The sequence below is a fragment of the Lissotriton vulgaris genome, chromosome 5 (assembly GCF_964263255.1).
Source record: "Lissotriton vulgaris chromosome 5, aLisVul1.2, whole genome shotgun sequence".
Classification (NCBI taxonomy): Eukaryota; Metazoa; Chordata; class Amphibia; order Caudata; family Salamandridae; genus Lissotriton; species Lissotriton vulgaris.
The window spans coordinates 1,684,243,642-1,684,264,001 of NC_141693.1; the positions used below are offsets into that span (position 1 = coordinate 1,684,243,642).

Here is a 20,360-nt window from a genome sequence, read left to right on the forward strand (position 1 = left end):
ACAGTCAGAACTTTCATGGATTTTGATGTGAAGTTCTGATGGGTTGGTTATCGTTTCAAACAGTGAGCCGTCATCAGAGTCCTCCGAGTTCAATAGGTGAGCTGGTGGCAGTGACTGGACTCTGCTTGAAGAAGTCAATTCTGGGGTTAGATTACGCTTAGTTATTCTGAAGTGTGTGTAAGAATACTTCAATGAAGGTGACCCTGTCGTCGACGGGGGAACGTCGATGGCCATAGCAGATGTCCTTGGTGGCGTCTTCGTCGACGATGGTACTGAGGATGGTACTGCCGACGGCAGCGTCGTCGGCGGTGTTTGCTTCGTCGACCGCAGCGTCGACGCTGGAGACGTCGTCGATGGTCCCGTCAACAACCTCGTCGACGCTGGTGTCGACATCGATGGTCTCGTCGACGATGGAACTGTCGACGGAGTCTTCACTGTCGACGACGAGGGTCTCGTCGACGATGAAGAAGGTTTTATCGACGTCAATGGAGCTTTAGCCGTCGACGATGACTTTGGCTTCGTCGACGAGGAAGCACTCGTCGACGGTGGCTTTGTCGACGATTTTTTAATTATAACAACAGATGGAATGGACCTACCCGTCGACGACGAGGCTGAAGTAGTCGTCGACGTGGAGGAGAAGGACGATGCCATTGACGTGGAGATAGTCGTCGTCGACGTTGTAACAGCCACAACTGAAGACGTCATGAGAGGCTTTTTGAAGGTAGTATCCTGAAGAGAAACCTTCTCAGCCATGGACTTTGAACGAGCCTCTGAAGACTTGGGCGTCTTCTTTTGAGGTGGCTCCAAAGATGGTCCTGGGGATGACGTTCTAGGCCTTTTGGGAGAGGAATGAGTACTTTTAATGGAACACTCACTCTCCCCTGAAGAGACCACCCGGTCCTTGTCCTTAATCCTCTGTAGCCAAAGCAGCAGGCGCCCCTCTCTGTCCTTCAGAGTTCTGACTGAAAAAGTGCGGCAGACCTTGCAGTCCTTTGCAGAGTGGTCAGGGTAGAGACAATAAAGTCAGTCCTCATGTTTGTCATCAATATGAAGTCTCTTTTTCCCACAAGAGGCACAGGATCTAAATAGCCCTTTTTTAGGAGTATCAGCGATGGTAAACTGAAGAACTCCTCACAGAGAACAAATTCTGAGAGAACAATATTGAAAAGGTATGGAAAAAATCCAGAAATACCAGAAAACTGAGCAGAGCTCAGAGGAGACTCCCTTAGCATGACGTGCCGTAGAAAATCTGAGGGACTAGGGCTCCTACCAGGAAGGTTCTAGAGGGTGGTAATATCTGATTGGCTCTTGGCCAAAGTTTGGTCCTTTTTTACAAAAGGACATGGATATGTTACTAATGAGAGGCCTCTGGCCTATTGCTATGTATATATGACATTGATTTTTTATTTACCGGGGACTCCCACCCCGACGACCGGGAATGATTTAGGCATGTGAATCTATGAAAGATACCCATAATACTGGATAAACACTGATCCCTTAGGGAGGATTGCCAGGCAGTGAACCTCCTCGTTCCACACTCAGAGATGAATGCCCATCAGAGTCACAGGGCCAGAGGAGCCATGAGTGGACACAAATACGATGTGGGTGCAAGCGGAATATACCCAAAATGGAGGAAACACTAGCAGGATGAAATGTGGCTCTGGGGCAGGATTACAAGGTGAGCGGGCCACTGTCGCCATACCTTTCTTCGATTCCCACGGAGACATTAAATGCTAAACGTGTTTGCTATCCCTCACGCGGACTGCACTGAAATAAGAATCTGCCCTTTAACTTGCTATGCCCACACAATCGATGAGCTCTACGGATGGGTGCTGAAGGTCTGGATGGTTGCCACTACGGTCTTGCATTGACAGAGGCCTTTTGCTCCCTCTAGGATTGATACCTTACTCTGCATACGACCTCTCTATCTCATTTTTGGAACCCTGTAGGGCCTCAGATCTTTTTGCGGCATTCATTTCTGTTGAAGTTATATATTTTTAATGTTTCATATTCATGTTTGTGTTTTCAATGGGATCTTTAGGTCTTAGAAGGGAATAGTAGTCTACCCTCTGCTATGTCACCACACAACGCTTCCTGTTAACAGCACCAAGTCATTACTTCCTATAATGTAACAAAACCACTGTACCTCGGCACTCTCCAATAGTTATATCACTATTGTCAATAGTGTGACACTTTCAATGGGAGCAATGGATTAGGGACCTGGACTGGTGCCAAAGCGCGGAGGAGACTGTCTATAAATCCAGTGGATGTGTAAAGAAATGGGAAAAGATATAGGGCCCTTTGCACAGATACCGGGAGGAGCGGGCGGGGGTGGGTTAAGGCCGGCTGCATTAACTGATCATTCCCCTACGGGTGTTACAGTGAAAGTAATATGTACTGTGAGTGGGCGGGGTGGGATAAAAGCTGTTTGCATTAACTGTTCATGCCGCATCTGGAGCTACGGTGCAAGTAATATGTACTGTTGTTTTTACTGCTGTACAGTGAATGAGACCTTGAGCATAATCAATAAAAAGAGTTAAAAAAAAAATAGTGTGACATATTTACAATTCAAGAACAATATGATTACTCACAGGAAACCAGTCCAATCAGATCACCTTTCGCAAAATTCTATTTAATATCAAGTGACAATGTTTCATTAAAATTGTAGATACCCAATATTCAAAATGCAATCCAAAACGAAAACATATATTCTTTTTCAGAGATGTTGATATCCCTAGTTCATAAGACCTCCCTGCTGTTGATATCGCTAGTCGATCTACGGAGGTCATGTTCATAAGGCCTCCCTGTTGGCAGATCCAACAGGGAGGCCTTATGAACATGACCTCTGTAGATCAACTAGCGATATCAACATCTCTGTAAAAGAATATATGTCTTTGTTTTGGATTGCATTTTGAATATTGGGTATCTACAATTTTAATGAAACATTGTCACTTGATATTAAGTAGAATTTTGCAGAAGTTCATCTGATTGGACTGGTTTCCTGAGAGCAATCTTATTGTTCTTGAATTGTAAATGTGTCACACTATTGACAATAGTGATATAACTATTGGAGAGTACAGAGGTACAGTGATGTTGTTAAGTTTTGCACAGGAGATCCTTGGAACATCTGTGTGCGACATCCGTGGTATTGGGGTGTTTTTGTATCGTTACCTTGAGGGGCACCAATACTGTTATTCTTATACCGACAAGCTGACACAATATATCACTTGGAATTGATGTGCTATCCTGTATACCATCACTACCTTCTTTGTTTATGTTGAACTTCCTATAATGTAGCCATGTTCAATAACACATTTCAAGTCGTCACTTTCAATGGTCGGGCCTTAATGACGCTATGGAGCGGTGCTCCATTCTCTGGAAAATGACCATTCTCCAAAAGACATGGGGTTCCATCAAGAAACCCATCAACAACAATCGGACAACTATCGTCTGAAGTCATGGTATAACCCGGGTCAATACCTCTCCTCGGGCAATAAGAAAACAGCAGGGGTGAGGATCTTAATCCATCGCCACTGTCCGCTTGCACTGGAGGAGACACTCTGGGATACAGGTAAGTGGCCATTCAGGGCTACTTAGGGGGTAACTCCTCACTACAGCCACAGTACAGCCTAACCACAAGCAAGAGCCCTTCCTAACAGATATTATTCACACTCTTGCAGCTTGGTCAAATACTACTTCGAATCTTGGAGGCGACTTCAATCTGATCTTCATCCCCATAGCTGATACTGACCATACCGGGAGAGGATGCTCAACGGTCCTATCAACTGCAGGTAGGCTACTGTTGCAGGAGATGGGACCTTTCGACACTGGAGAACTTTTCACCCTCTTACACAAGTTTATTCTTATTTTTCAGGAATCCACAATACTTATTCTAGGCTAGACTATATGCTTCTAGATGAGCGTGTGCTCCCCCGTTTGACAGCATCCAAACAACACCCCCAAAACAGTCCTGTCTCCTGTGGTCTGACTGACATGGGCTCCTGGGAACCCAGATCAACCAGACCCTGGTGACTTCAAGACCATCGACTGAAAGACCCAGTGACTTTCAATAATGTTACAAAAGGGTATTGAGGACTATATCCTCCATACCGACACCAGGGAAATGAGCCCGGTCGGCCTCTAGGATGACCTGAGGTGCATTTTCACAGAAGAAGCTGCCCACCTCCAGAAGCTCTGAGACGAGCTACGCCTCAAATTCGGCACATAACTGAGAGACCTTAAGCCAAACCACAAGAAAATCAACTCTCTGAAAGTCTGGAGTAAAATATTTGCTGATCTAGGCCAATTTCAGGCCCTAGAAACCAGCAATATGGCCTTTCTCCTGATGCAACTCAATAATACATTTAATGATTATGGATGAGGCCACCGCACCAAAACTACCATACCAGAGATGAAGGCCCGAGCGGGTGATTCTGCATAGGAGACAGGGAGAAGGCAACATGTATTCACACTTTCTACACTCAACTATATGATAGAGAGCCAACAGACCCCCAAAATAGTCACAATATCTCACAGAGACCCAATTGTCAAAGCTGAGCCACCTAGACAGTGAGACCCTCATTACGCCTCTAGAATAGGAGGAAATCCTTAGAGCCATATCTATATTACGAACCTCTAAAGCACCAGGCCCTGACAGGTTGACAGTGGTGTTCTACAAGTGTTTTGGCTCCATAATTTTAGCTGCACTCCAAGTATTTAGTGAGATAACTGAGGAGGGAAGAGTCACCTCCACTGTGACGACCAAACCCACCATAGACCTGATTCACAAAACTACAAATGAATGTGGATTGTATTGCCCCATGTCTCTCCTCAACACAGACGTCAAAATAGTCACCCTGAGACTTCAACCTTTGATGGGGAACATGGTACACCCAGATTAGTTTGGTTTCATTCAAGCTTGTCAAGCTGGTGACAATATGAAGAAGGTTCTTCGACTTCTCAATCCAGGAGTCATGGGAGCCAAAAAATTGATCATGGTCATCCTCGAAGCGGGAAATGCATTTGTTAGAGTTGATAAGGGCTTCATAACGGATGTCCTGAGAAAGGTGGGAATGTGAGACACGTTTAGATCCTGGCGGGATATCAAGCCCCAAGAGTCAAAACTTGGATTAATGGTGTATTCTCCAACTGGGTGGACATTGGCTGAGGCTCCCAGCAGTACAGGCTAACCCCCAGATCAAAGAGATCTGGTGCAGCCAAAAAGAGTAGAAATTGGCCATGTTTGCCGATGATATCCTCCTGACAGACCCCATTGCCTCCCCCTTCCAGGTGCTCTGGGAGCTCCATCTTTACCAGAGCATCTTGGGGTTTAAGATCAACATCACTAAGTCTGAAATCCTGAATGTGTCTGCCTCCCCGGCGATAGTGGGCCAGATACAATCAAAATCCCTCCTGCAATGGGCTGCTTCACACATAGATTAGTTGGGCTGTGTGCTAGCCCCCATGTTAACTAAACCATGAGATATCAACCTTCTACACCTGAAAGGCATCAGAAGTGAGCTTAATAGTTGTATATATAAAAAACTCACCCTTAGGTAGAATAGCAGTATACAAAATGTTGTACTACCTAAGATATAGTGTATGTTCCAGATCTTAGACCTTCAAATACCAGGTGACTTTATATCTGACCTTCAATCGACTTGCACCAATTTCATAAACAGGGCCGGTCTGAGACAATTAGGTGGAAGCAGAGTTTCTTGAGCCCACACCAGGGGGACTGGTGTCCCCAACCTAGCATATTACTATGCCACTGCCCACCTCTGATAACATATACATTGGACGCAACAAGAAACCGACAAGGGATGGTGCATGATAGACCACACAATGACCCCTATATGAAATTCCCTGGTGAACTCGCTTAAAACTAAGTATGGGCGAATTTTGCGAATCTCGCGTTCGCGAATTTTGCGGATTTGCGAACTCGCAATCCGCAAATTCCCGCGAATTTTTTTTTTATGTTCGCACGGGTTTCTGCAAGTTCGCGAGGGTTTTGTACAATTTCGCAAATTGCGAAATTGTACAAAACGCGTGCGAACTTGCAGAAACCCGTGCGAACACAATGTGCCCAGTAGGGTATGTGCCTCGTCTTGTGTGAATAAAAGGTCAGAGAAAGATCAGTTCAGCAGATGAAGAGAAAGAAGCTCCTGGTCACAGGAACAGCACGGGTATTGCGCTCGTGAAAGTCAAGGATGCAAAGCCTATCCAGCATCACAGCTGATTTTCCACGGTAGATTTGGGAAGAAGGCACACCTGTCCAGCCTCGACGACGCTCACGATTGTTTTTGGGCTAATGAATGAGTCACTGAATTTGAGCATCAACTAGTTCGAGCGTCCATGTGTGTGTTACTATGCAATCGTCCCGAAGGGCGCAGGTGTCCCTTGAGTCCTGTGTGAGCTGTAACTATTTTACAATGGCGCCAGCAAGCTGCCAGCGCCGTTGTAAAATAGTTACAAAGTTAGCTTGCACAGGAAGCACTTAGATAAAATAAAGCAGCACCTGCTTCGTTTTATCTAGTGGTTCCTGTGCAAGCTAACTTTGTAACTATTTTACAACGGCGCTGGCAGCTTGCTGGCGCCATTGTAAAATAGTTGCATGAGTGGGGGTTCAACTTTTGAACCCGTTACGTTCGCTGATTTTTTTTTGCGGATTTTGCGGGAAATCCGCAAAATTCGCAGATTGCGGATTTCCCAAAAATCCGCAAAATCCGCGAGCGTAACGGATTTCCCGCTCACACTTACTTAGAACTGACAAAAAACTATATCTACATCTCACCAGTCATAAACCCAACACTGGAGGATTGGGATAAGGTAGGAGTTAAATGTGGTCTCGCTACTTACCCTTCCCCATTTACACCTCTCAGGGAAAGTTATGAATTCATGTCAGGCCTGGATCGATACTTATAAAGCAACTGGCTGGAAGGTAGGTGATAGATGTTGAGAGACATGTTTTTGCAAGGATCACTCAAATCTTTCGAGCACTTGAAAGAGTATTTTACTGTCTCCCAGAAAAGAACGATACAGCTACCTGCAGTTGTGCCACTGCCTATCACACCCTAGAATCACCCGGTGGAAACTAGAGCTCTCACACCCTTTCAACAATATCTCCTGCACTGCAAAGATGCCAAACATGTCATTTGTGTTATATAAAACATGCTTAACATAACACAACGCCCTACCAAACACACTTTCCAACAGACCAGGGAGAAGGAGCTGGATATCACCCTGGACGGTGACCGAATTGGAGGAAATCCTAATCTCAGCTAATAATTTTGTGATACATTCAGGAGGGAGAAATACTCTATTAAAAATGCTGTATCAGCTGTATTATGCCGCAAAAGAAGAGGAGTCCCTTACTTACATATTATGGTCTTTTCCCAAAGTACAAGCCTTTTGGACCTCGCTGTGTACTACAACAGAACAAATCACAGCGTAAGACTTGGTCAGATGTCCACAGGTCATTCTGTTCGGCGCCCCATACTGGATATTTGTCCACTCTATGGCATGCTGGGTAAACAAACATCCCACCTCCTCATAGTGGCAAAAAAAAGCATCCTAACTTTTTGGGGATAGCAGATCTTGTGTTCCAAAGATATACAGATTAAGAGACTATGGTGGAGAAATTGTTAAAAATTACACAAGGTGAAGAGAAAGCTTTAACTAAACAATGGGGCTGTTTGTTGGAATTTTCCAGTAGAGACCTAAAGGAACTGTCTTGCCCAAAGCGACTTTAAGCCCTGAAATGGTTAGAACTGTCTAAGATAGACAACTACTATGCAATAGTTTACAGACGGCACGAAGACTTAGCCATGGTCATAGGAGATATTTATAGAGACAAACTCTTGATCAGCATGACACCTTGAATGTTCATTTCATTTGGTAATGGTGGATGGGGGTTGACATGGCTGAGGGTGTGGAGGAGGAAGGGTTCTTTGGGGTTGGGCAGTTGTTCACCACAGAGCCAGGTGTCTCTTTTTGTCGTATGATGGTTAGTTGAACAGGGCAACATAATGTTAATAAAAAGAAATTTCAAACTCAAATATTTTAATAAATCAAGCATGTGAACAGTCAACTATGGCATCACTGATAAAATGTGATATTTTTTTCTATTTTGAATTTAATACTCAAAGAACAAGTTACTTACCTTCTGTAACAAATTTTGACACAAACGGCCGGGGGCTTGACAGTGTCACCACTCCCGGAGACTGACACTGCTAATAGTTGTATAAATGTTCCGACAAACTCACGGACGGAAGGTCCACCCCCTAAAAAAAGGAGGAAAGGGGGCAATAGACCCCGACTTAATAAATTAAATTACACCGACTGCGCCAAATCCAAGAGACTTACATTCCCTACACTTGTGCCGTCTGTCTCACCCATTGATCCATCCCTCCTAATACTCGATCAATTAGGTGTTAACCTAATGGGTAACATCGAAAAATTAATTAGGTCGTTCATATTACCCTTGGTAGAGAGATTGCAAAAAATAGGCCAACAATTGGGGAATCTGGAATAGGCAATAATTGACATTAAAGGAGAAATGAGGGGTTCTGCAATACCCCCTGCAGTACCCATAACGAAGGAGGCGCCTTCTACTGTTGCAGATCTATCAGTTATTAAACCCATAAAGTTACCTACACCGGAAGCCCCAAAATTAACGCCCACCAAAGCACCACAGATAAAAGAAAAAAATAGTGCTAGAGTAGGCGAAGAAAAAAGGAAGGCCAAACTCGCTAGTAAATGGCCATGAGGCTGTAGTGAGGTCAACCGCCCTTAAGAGGTTCAACGTAGACCTCCCCCGGAAGCAGTACCGTTAGTGGTGGTGCTCACCGGAGTCCCACCCTTGGAGGAAGGCATAGATGGTAAAAAGAACACTAACGAAAAGCATAATCAACTAAAGAATAAGGTCATATTTTGGCTAAAGAAAAATCGATCACTTCCTCCACATGTCAACGGCGAAATCTTACATGTGAGGCGTCTCCCTTGGTTAGGCCCTAGTATAACAAATATTACGGGGGACATTGTCATAATAAATTTTAGAGATCCTAGGGCAGTTAGTCACATTCTAGACTGGTCTCCATCCAATGGTAGTAACGAAATAACAGCCCGAGACCTTACGTATTTCTATCCCAGAAACATGGTATTCCCGACTAACTTTAAACCAGGATTGCCTCCTCGGAGCAGCACGGGGGTAGGAATAAGGATATTTTCTTCTGCCGGTGATTCAACCGCGCTGAACACCCCTCGCCTGCAAGCTCATGGGGCATTGAAAACTAACAAAAAGAAGACCGCAATAGGTCAATATTTTTGGTACTCATTGGAAATTACCTTGCTTCACCTCAATCAATCAATCAATCAATCAAAGCATTTATATAGCGCACTACTCACCCAGAGGGTCTCAAGGTGCTAGGGCCGGGGGGTCCGCTACTGCTCGAACAGCCAGGTCTTGAGTTGCTTCCTGAAGGCGAGGTGGTCCTGGGTCAGGCGGAGGTGGGTCGGGAGGGAGTTCCATGTCTTGGCGGCGAGGTAGGAGAAGGACCGTCCCCCTGTGGTGGCTCTTCGGATGCGGGGGACGGCGGCGAGGGCGTGGCCGGTCGATCGAAGCTGGCGTTTAGGAGCGTAGAAGTTGAGGCGGCTGTTGAGGTATCCTGGGCCTTGGTTGTGTAGGGCTTTGTGTGCGTGGGTGAGGAGTCGGAAGGTGATTCTCTTGTTGACCGGGAGCCAGTGCAGGTCTCTCAGGTGTCCGGAGATGTGGCTGCGACGGGGGATGTCCAGGATGAGTCGTGCTGAGGCGTTCTGGATCCGCTGGAGTCTCTTCTGGAGTTTGGCGGTGGTTCCGGCGTAGAGGGAGTTGCTGTAGTCCAGACGGCTGGTGACGAGGGCCTGGGTGACCGTCTTCCTGGTCTCGGTGGGGATCCACCGGAAGATCTGGGCCAGCTCATGCCGTGAAGCCCAAACAGTCAGCTTATTTTTGCTGTATTGTTTGTAGGACAGAAGGCATACTTCTGTAGAATTGAGTTATTAGTAGTAGGGGTCACTATATGGTCCTGATGAGTAAGCAGTAGGGGACTGCTTACGAAACATGTCGACTAGGTAGCAAGCTATTGCTCTACCTCACAATCCCCTTCTTAATGTTCCCAGCTAGAGAAGTGAATAAAATATTTTTTTCTACTAAGCCATGGGAATTTTTAACTTTTTTGTAATTCTTTCACACTCACTAGTTAGGTCCCTACACTTTCACTGACACCCCTACACCTACACATAGCCTCTGTCACAACTTAAGTGCTTCCGCATAGTTCGTTTGGTCGTAGCACGCCCCGCCCCGTTATAGGGACGGGAAGACCCCTATGATGAAGCATGACACTAAAGACTTTTTAGGGTGTGAGGGGTATTTTATCAAGCACACTGTGCTCTCATCTTTCTACACCTAAGAGAGAGCCTAGTATCACCTCAAACATTAAAAGAATAAAACATAAAAATTATCACCTCTTCACATTGATAGAATCTCTTTGTTTATACATTTATACACATACCCAGGAGCTTTGTTCGCCGGTACTAACCAGAGTAATTGAAGCGGCATTAAAAGGCGGTCTCATAAAAACCTGGTCTACATCTATCCTGCTCCCCATTTTTAAGAAGGGAGATCGTAACAATCCAGCATGCTACAGGCCCATTTCCCTCCTGGATTCCCTTGGTAAAGTTGTAGGTCGCTTGATCCTGGGGAGATTGCGGGTCTGGTCTGAAGATAACAACATCATGACAGAACTGCAATATGGTTTCCGGGAGGGACTGGGTACTGTGGAGCAAGCTTTGAATCTCTCCCTTCTAATTGGGAAATACGTCCAGGTGAAGAAAGGAAATCTTCACCTGGTTTACGTGGATTTGACCGCAGCCTTTGATTGTGTATCACACTCTAGGCTGTTGTCAATCCTTGCGGAAATGGGAGTGGACCCTCACATAATATCCTTCTTATGTGAGCTGTATTCAGGAGCATTGGCAAGGGTGAGATTTGGGAGCTCACCCATTCTTTTGCAGTAACTAAGGGAGTCAGACAAGGGTGTGTCCTGGCTCCTTTTCTATTTAATCTGTATACAAATGGCCTTGATAAGGCCATGCTAGAAGGGAGTCAGGACCTCCCAACAATTGCCCGTCGTCCGATTCCCGTGTTACTCTACGCGGACGACGCGGTAATTATGGCTCGAACCCCAGTACAACTCCAGAACCAACTAAACTCATACTGTAAATTCATGGCCTCATTGAACTTAATGGTCAATATTAAGAAAACACTAGTCATGCATTTAGGCAAAAAGAGATCCAATAAAAAACCGATATGTATAGACAAAGCTAAGTTGGATTGCACTAGGACATACCCTTATTTAGGTATATTATTCGACAACACCTCCTCCTGGAAATCGGCCATTGATAGTAGATACCTTTTATTTTTAAGAGCCTCCTCTGTATTGATTACTTTCTCTTGTAAAATAGGAAAACCACCCCCAAAAGAACTTTTGCAAATATACTACGCTAAGTGCCATAGCGTAGCTGTATATGGCGCTGGGGTGTGGGGCTATGTATCTGTGGACACTTTGCAAAGGGATGAGAACAATTTCATCCGTTATCTTCTGGCCGTTCCTCAGTGTTCTCCAACCTTTGCCTGCCATATAGAATTAGGCATGGATTATATTGCTGACCATATAAAAATCCAGCCAATATTACTGTGGCATTGCATCTGGACGACGGAGCAGTGTAGCTTAACCCGAGCACTAATCGCAGATTGCCTGGTCTTAGAAAACTGGCTGGATATCCCATGGTTGTTATATGTACGTAATTTTTTTAATGATCTGGGCCTTTCCAAATATTTCAAAGAACCGGCAGTCTTAAGCACTGTTACTAGAAAGGCCCTGCGATCGCTTTGTTTATCTCATTTGGGAGAATTTCGTATGGCTCAAGAAGTCCATAAAGACACAAATCGCCATATTTTAACTATCCAATGTACTTTGGGCATCCAGTCGTATCTTACTTTTTGTTTGTCTACCTATGAAAAATATTTGTTAACCCGGTTAAGAATTAATTTGTTTTTCCGCTTGGTCACATTCCCAGGGAGACAGGATTGGTCAAACTCCATCATCCAGTGCCCTTGTGATGGTACCTCTGAACAGTCCAACATCCACGTAATACTGTTCTGTAAATATTATGATGTTCCACGCAAACAATGGATTATTCCTATCCTACTATCCATGGGATTGAGAAGATGCCGTCCAGCTTTTATGGCGTTACTATTTTTAGATACAGTAGCAAATGCCAAATGCATAGCTATGTTTCTTAAGACCTGTTTGAAAATCCGAGCCACTCATGGAAATCCATAGTGACTTAAAAATGGACCACTTTTAATTGTTATGCTTGATTTTGCATAATTTCCAGACAGAATCCAAACCTTCTTTTTATATGATCCATTGCATGGTTGATAGGCTTTATCATGTGTATACATACATATATTGTTTAATACTATTTTTATTGTGTACCTATGATGCATATGAAACTGTATATAATGACTAATGCTTTTATGATTTTATACTGTTCTAAAATCGAATAAAGCTTTTCTACTACTAACTAACTGTCTCTTTCAGATCATAGGTTTTGAATGGGAGTTAAGTCTGCAATGGGTTCTGAATGGAGTGCAATTTATTTTCTCTAAAAGTAGGAAAATGCATTCAATAGATACTTTTAAAAAAATTGCAAATGGAAAAAAACAACCTTGATTAAGTGTTTGATTACTTACAGTTAATCTTCAATGCTCCTTGTCCAGGGTCTTCATCATTACAATGCTGACTGAAATGAATGAGGCATGCCTCCCGCTGGATAAAGGCAACTGCGTTGCTTCACACCTAACTTTAAGTAAAAGCACTTTCACATTTAACTTCTTTCCTACAATTCACAGTGTAAACTGCACTTGCTGTAAACTCAATTTATGGGTTCCTTTAATATACATTAAACAATCTTCTACAGTGGCTGTTTATCTATAATTCACACAGTTTGAATGAATTTTCAATATAAAAGCTTAACTGAAGGTGTGTAAGAGAAAGCTTAGAGATTTAAATAAATAAATGGATGCACATGATTATATCATGCAGGTGAAGTTAAACTATAGTTGTGTAGGTCACATGCGTGCATACCTGTGATGCGATCGTCCGTATGGCCTCTTCTTGTCTTCTACGCATTTCCGGTGTCCCAGGACAGCTCCCACTTGCGATGGAAGAGTGGGTCTGGCCCTGCTGGCTGAGAGGCAGCTCTCGATTTGCATCACCATCTACAACACAAACCTTATTAAATCAAACATACACAGGCCATTTATATATGGTGAGCATTATAAGGTTATCACAAGTCACAGAAGAGTTCCATGACCACATTGAGGAACAAAGAAAATAGTTCCTTTTTAAGGTTAATGAACTCTGAGGTGACTTTAAGAAAACAAGTTACTTACCTGTAACTTTAGTTCTACAGTATTGGAATCTTTCATAGATTCACATACCTGAATCATTCCCGTTCGTCAAGACGGGAGTCTCTGGTATATAAAAAAGCAGTGCTTAGTAGTATAGCAAACTGAAAAGAGGCCTAGGCCTATTTCCCTTTTGCAACCCATAGCCTTTGGTATGTAAAATAGGCCCAAACTTTTCACTGAACCAATCAGAGCTCCTCACTCTCTAGAACACTCCTGAGAGAACCTTTCGCCCCTCCGATTTTTCGCTCACTTGTGTATATAACACACTTCTTGTGCTAAATCCGAGGTGAGCCTCTCAGGGGAGGAGGGTGGGTGCATGTGAATCTATGAAAGATTCCAATACTGGAGAACTAAAGTTACAGGTAAGTAACTTGTTTTCTTACTCCAGTATTGGAACTTTCATAGATTCACATGCCTGAATCAGAATAACTAGCAGTGAAAAAACAAAGCACATTTCTCTGATACATTTCACAATCATGCCATACGATTTGAAAATAAAGCATAATCTCATATTATATATATATATATATATATATATATATATATATATATATATATATATATATATATATATAAACAAATCCACTTCCTCCGTTTCACCGGGACCTGTGACTGCGGTGCATGCCAGGGGCAGAGGTCGCCCTGTAAACTATGTCTCTCACCAAGCACAGCAGCTGCTGTGCGAATGCACTTCCACTTCAGTCCTTCACAAAATTTTCTACGAGAAAGGCGCGTGTGCTCAAGTTGTTATTTATTTCCTCATTTTGGTTCCAGCATGTAAGTACACGGAAAACATGGAACAAAAACCCAACGCGTTTCGGCGATTCAACTCTCGCCTTGCTCACGGGTACTAGGCGAGAGTTGGGTTTTTGTTCCATGTTTTCCGTGTACTTACATGCTGGAACCAAAATTAGGAAATAAATAACAACTTGAGCACACGCGCCTTTCTCGTTGAAAAATGTTGTGAAGGACTGGAGTGGAAGCGCATTCGCACAGCAGCTGCTGTGCTTGGTGAGAGACATATATATCCAGGGCGTAATCAGTTTTCAGCACGATAATAGTATGCTATGAATGTTCAGTTGATTTACTCTCATTGCTTGCAAAACGTAAAAAGCAAAATGTTAATTGTAAATAGCGCGATTTCATCGTTCCAAGATGGCGCTTTCATTTGACCCTTTGAACCTTCCTTTGTTTCAATGACTTTTGCCTTATTTGTTGCTGCACTGCCGACGCCAGCTGACACTGACGAAGGCAAGTGCTGAAACGCGTCTGACTTTATTCTTTTGCGCCAAATAAACCTACTTGGTTTACACCTGCTGTGAGTGCCGTCTTGTTGCTTTCTGCTGCCGGTCCTCGGTAGCAGAGTTGCGGAGCTCTAAATATATATATATATACGCATATATAAAATGTGACTTTGTAAACAAGAGAAATTACGGATGGAGGGATGTAAAAAAGGCTCACCGTTACTGGATGATATTTCGCAGTACCGTCTCTCCCACCGCCGCATCCGATTCTGCGGCTGCCTCCAAGCAGTAGTGTCTGGTGAAGGTGTGCGTAGATGCCCAGGTCGCTGCTCTGCAGATATCCTGGATTGGCACTCCTCCGAACAGTGCAGTGGATGTGGCCACCGCACTCGTGGAATTGGCACGAACTTGTGCATTCAGAGGCTTTCCAGCAGCTTGATGACAGTAGATAATCGCACTGGAAATCCATCTGGCAGTTTCCCTCTTTGACAGCGGGAAAACTTTCCTGGGTGCGCTGAAAGCAACGAATAACTGAGAAGATTTACGAAAAGCCTTTGTTTCTTTCAAGTAAAACTTCATACATCTTTGAACGTCCAGTGAATGCAATACTCTTTCCGCTGCTGTTGACGGATGAGGAAAGAAACGTTTCAACACCAACGGTTCATTCAGATGAAAGTCAGTTGGCACCTTCGGAATGAACTTCGGGTTCATGCTGAGAATCATCCTATCCTCTTGAAACTGTAGGAAAGGCTCCTGAATCGTGAGCGCTTGTAGTTCACCTACTCTTCTCGCTGAAGTCAATGCAATGAGAAGAGCCACTTTCCAGGACAAGAACTTCAGGTCCGCCCTGTGTATCGGTTCAAACGGTGGTTTCATCAATTGAGAAAGTACTATATTCAGATTCCATAGTGGTGGTGAAGGCTTTACTGGAGGAAAGACCCTGAATATCCCCCTTCATAAATTGTTTGATGATCCTTGATGACCATAAGGACGGGCCTGACGATGACCTCCTGTAGTGAGATAACGCAGACAAATGCACCTTGATGGAAGCATGTGATAATCCTGACTTTGCTAATAGCAGAATATGAGGTATAATTTGATGAGGAGCAGCAGTAAGAGGGTGAATGTTATGCCTCCTACACCACAGACAAAACCTCTTCCATTTCATCCTGTAGGTTTTGTTGGTACTCTCCGCTCTGGCTTTGGACAGGATCTCCCTACATTCATGTGAGATGTTCAGATGACTAAACTCACAGTGTTCAGGAGAAAGGCTGCTAATCCCAAGGATTTCGGGTCCGGATGGAGCACCTAACCCTTGGACATTGTCAGAAGCGATGGAATTGGATGCAACCGAATTGGACGGTCCTCCGACAGCAGCAGCAGTTCCGGAACCAGTGTTGTCTGGGCCACCACGGGGCTATCAGGATCAGCCTGCACGGTTCTCTCTTGATCCTCACCAGTACGCGGGGAAGAAGAGGAATTGGAGGAAAAATGTAGGCAAAGACGCCGGACCATGCCATGGAAAACGCATTCCCCCAAGATCCCTTCTGGGGAAGCCAGCTTGCGAAGAACTGGCATTTCCTGTTTTCCTTCGTGGCGAAGAGGTCCACTATCGTTGTTCCCCATCTTCGAAAAACGCTGTCCAGGATCCCCTGGTCCAGCTCCCATTCGTGGCAGGAGATTTGAGTCTGCTGAGAGTATCTGCCTTGACGTTCCCCCGGGAGGTGTTCTGCTGCCAATGATATTCCTTGTTGGAGAGCCCATTCCCATATCGCCTGGGCTTCCTGAGACAGGGAGAGAGAACTTGTTCCCCCTTGCTTGTTCACATAACGCATCGCCGTAGTGTTGTCTGTTCTTACCAACACTGGCGAACCTCTTATCCTTGATAGAAAAGTTAGTAATGTAAAGCGTATCGCTCTGAGCTCCAGCAGGTTTATGTGCAATTGCTGCTCGTGCACCTTCCAATGACCGCTGACTTGAAGGTCCTGAAGGAAAGCTCCCCATCCTTCTAAAGACGCATCCATCGTCACCACTAGAGGAGCTGCTCTTGCCAGAAATGTTAGACCTTGAGACACATTTCCTTTTTGTGTCCACCACTCTGCTGCCTGTACCATCACTGGTGTCACCCATATTGTATCGTCGAAGGATCCCTCCGCTTGACGCCATTGGAGATCGATCTGCTCCTGCGATGGGCGCATCCTTAACCTGCAGCAAGGCACCAGAGGAATACAAGATGACATCATGCCCAGCAAGGATTTGTACCTGCGAACTGAAAGAGACTTTCTTTTTAAAAAGTCTTGGAAGAGGGACACAATCCTCAGTTGCCTTTCTTTGGAGGTGAACGCCTTGTTGCATTCTGTGTCCAATATTGCTCCCAGAAATGTGATCACTTTTGCTGGGTGGAGGTGTGACTTTCCCTCGTGGAGAGTCAATCCTAGTTTGGCGAACAAGTCTATGCAGGCCTGTGTTGACGCTCTGGCCTGTACCTTTGATGGTGCTTTGACTAACCAGTCGTCGAGGTAAGGAAATATTTGATGTCTTTGCTTCCTCAACACCTTCGCTACTGGAGCCAGGCATTTCGTGAATACTCTCGGCGCTGACTTCAAGCCGAATGGCAGTACCCTGAATTGGTAATGTCTTCCGGCTACTAAGAACCGAAGGTACTGTCTGTGAGCAGGATGTATAGGCACGTGGAAATACGCATCTTGTAGGTCCAATGTAGTCATATGATCTCCTGGGTTCAATAACGGAAGGATGTCCTGCAGAGACGCCATCCTGAAAGATTGCTTCTTGAGATAGGTGTTTAAGGATCGGAGATCCAGAATGGGGCGCCATTGGAGCTTGTTTTTCCTGACAAGAAAAAACTGGGAGTAAAACCCCTTGTTTTCCTGGGCTTTCGGTACCGGTTCTATTGCTCCCTTTCGGAGCATTGTCCGAATCTCCTGCCGGAGTTGATGCAGATGGTTGGCTCTCTGGTGCATCTGTGGCATACAAGGGGGCGTTTGAAGAAATTCTAGGGTATGAGCGAATTTAACTATTTTGAGGACCCATTGGTCTGTTGTTATTTTCCGCCGATTGTGAAGATAGTGAGCAATCTTTCCACCCAGGGGAGCATCTGACATAGCCGGAAGATGGAGGTTGTCATTACCGACGGGTGTTGTCCTTTCCCCGGCCACCCGGTCCTCTTGGAGTTGATTTCGTATATCCTCCTGATTGACGCTGACTGTACTGTTGTCGGTAAGGCTGCGATGAGGCCAAATAAGAAGAATATCTCCCTTGTTGGTATCCTCCTCTATACAAGGACTGCCCTCTGCCCCTGGAGCCACGAAAAGGGGTTTTTCTGTATTGTAGTGTCCCCAGAGCCTTTGCCGTATCAGTATTCTTCTTGATACTCTGCAGAGTATCATCAATATGCTTCCCAAACAGATCTTCTCCATTGAAAGGGAGGTCTAAAATCTTGTTTTGCACCTCCGGCCTAAATGCCGTTGCTCGCAGCCATCCTTGCCTGCGCAGGACCGCTGCTCCTCCCAAGGATCTAAAAGCTGTGGTCGCTATATCCATAGCGCAGTCTATGACTTCGGCCAAAGTCCTCTCCCCTTCCAGGAGAATCTTCTTCGCCTCCTGCTTCTCTGGTTCTGGCACCTGGTTAATGTATGGAGACAGGTCACACCACATCTGCCTGTCCTACCTTCCCAAAATAGCGAGGGCATTAGCTGCTTTCACTAACAGAGGAAAAACGTTTTCCTGCATTATCCAACCTTCTGCCCTCTCTGTCCGGAGGTGTTGTGATCGGAGCAGATGGGTTCCTGGATTTCTGTTGCGCCACCTGCGTAATCACAGAATCCTATTTGGGATGACCCAAAAGGCAAGCTGGAGCATCCATAGGTGTCTTATACTTTTTATCTAGTCTGGCCAGAACCGGCGTCACCATGACTTTTAATCCTTCCTCCCAAATATGACTCACAATAGGCAAGGATTGCACAGATTTGCGATACGAGTCCTTGAAGTCGTATAAAAAACATTCCGCTTTATCCTCAGTCATGGTGAGTGCAAATCTCTTAGTGGCTCTTTCCATCAACTTGTGAAAACCACTGATGTGCTCCAGTGGAGAATCTACTGGTTTTGGCGTAGGAGTTGCAGGTGAGGAGATGAGGTAGTCATTCCATTCTGCACTTGGTTCCGCAATCTCCCCATCATCATGATCGTCATCCGAGGTATCGTGATGTGAGGTCGGTGGTGGAGACCTAGCAGTAGGCTCCGGCAAAATCTCTCTCCTACGAACCGGTGTCCCTGGTACCGACCGTGGACGCGGAATAACCTCTGGGACTTGTTGAGTGACTGGAGTCGCTGGGCATCTCCTCCTATAATCCTCCAACATGCCCTGGAGGTCCCTCAACAAAGAGGATGGCACATTTGTCATCTCCTCGCGCTGCTGTTGGCAATATTGGTGCTGTTCTTGGGGATGTTCCTGAAAATCCCCATATTCCTCCTCAGAATCCACCTCCTGGTACTTGACCTGCAATTGCGAAGGGCTACTCGCTACCCCATACTCGTCATTGTCCTCCTCCGAATCTTCCTCTTCCAGCAGGTGAGATGGCAGCAATGGAGAGACCTTGCTCGGAGATGTAACCTCTGATGTTATAGGTTTTTTTCAAGGCACCAATCCTGGTGTTTTTTCCCTCGTCGACGGGCCCATCGACGAGATTCCCATCGCCGACCAAGTCATCGTCGTCTACACCACCGCCGTCGACACTTCCGTCGTCTACGCTGCCGTCGTCGACAATTCCGTCGTCGACGCTGCCGTCGTCGATGCTGCGCTCGTCGACGCCCTCGTCGACGGTAAAACCGTCGATGATATTGGCGCCGACGGTGAAATTGTCGACGTTCTTTTCTCACCAGCTTTAACACCATCTTTCTTCGTCGACGACGGAGGTGTTTTTGTCGTCGTCGATGACACCTTTTTCGTCGACGGTCCCATCGACTATGTTGAACCACTACCTTTCTCCTCAGAGGGCGTAGAAGAAGTCCGTTTGATGGTAATCTTGATTTTCTGAGGTGATTTTGGTGGATCTGAGGCTGATTTCACTTGTTTCACCTCACAAGCAGTACCCTTCTTCCCCTTAGCTTTAACTGAAGATGATTTTGAGGGACTGCGCCCTGAAGACCCTGGAGTGGTCATTTTTGGGGCCTTCTCAGGTCTTTCCTCCTGAGGAATGTGTCTGAGGAGATCTACTTCTCTTCTGAGATCTCTTAGACGCCACAGATTCCTCTTTACTCTCACTTGAGAGGATTTCCTTCCTGGCTTTAACCTTCTGGAGCCAGATCAGCAGCCTTCCCTCTCGATCCCTCGAGGTTTTATTCGAAAAGTTACGACATACCTTACAATCCGCTGCCTTATGGTCTGGATAAAGGCAGTAGATGCAATCCTTGTGAGGGTTATCTGTATAAAGCCTCTTCTTAGAGCAGGTGGAACAATCTCTAAATAATCCTTTCTTCTCCTTCTCAGACATGGTAGATGAAAAAGACCTCAAATCTTAGTCAAAACACTGTAAAAGTAAAGAGTTTGAGCAGAGCCCAAAGGAGACTCCACAGCACAACGT

At 45.2% G+C, this 20,360-nt stretch overlaps 1 protein-coding gene and 1 pseudogene across 2 annotated transcripts in view; both read right to left on the minus strand.

Moving 5' to 3' along the window:
- The window catches only part of TANC2 (tetratricopeptide repeat, ankyrin repeat and coiled-coil containing 2), a 2,475,706-nt gene that overhangs the window by 447,874 nt on the left and 2,007,472 nt on the right, over positions 1-20,360 (minus strand). For both annotated transcript variants that reach the window (XM_086923824.1, XM_086923825.1), the window contains one exon: positions 13,191-13,324. In XM_086923824.1, the coding sequence (XP_086779950.1) occupies positions 13,191-13,324 (134 nt within the window). The remainder of the gene's footprint in view (positions 1-13,190; positions 13,325-20,360) is intronic.
- Positions 15,177-17,337, minus strand: LOC147716960 (uncharacterized; annotated as a pseudogene).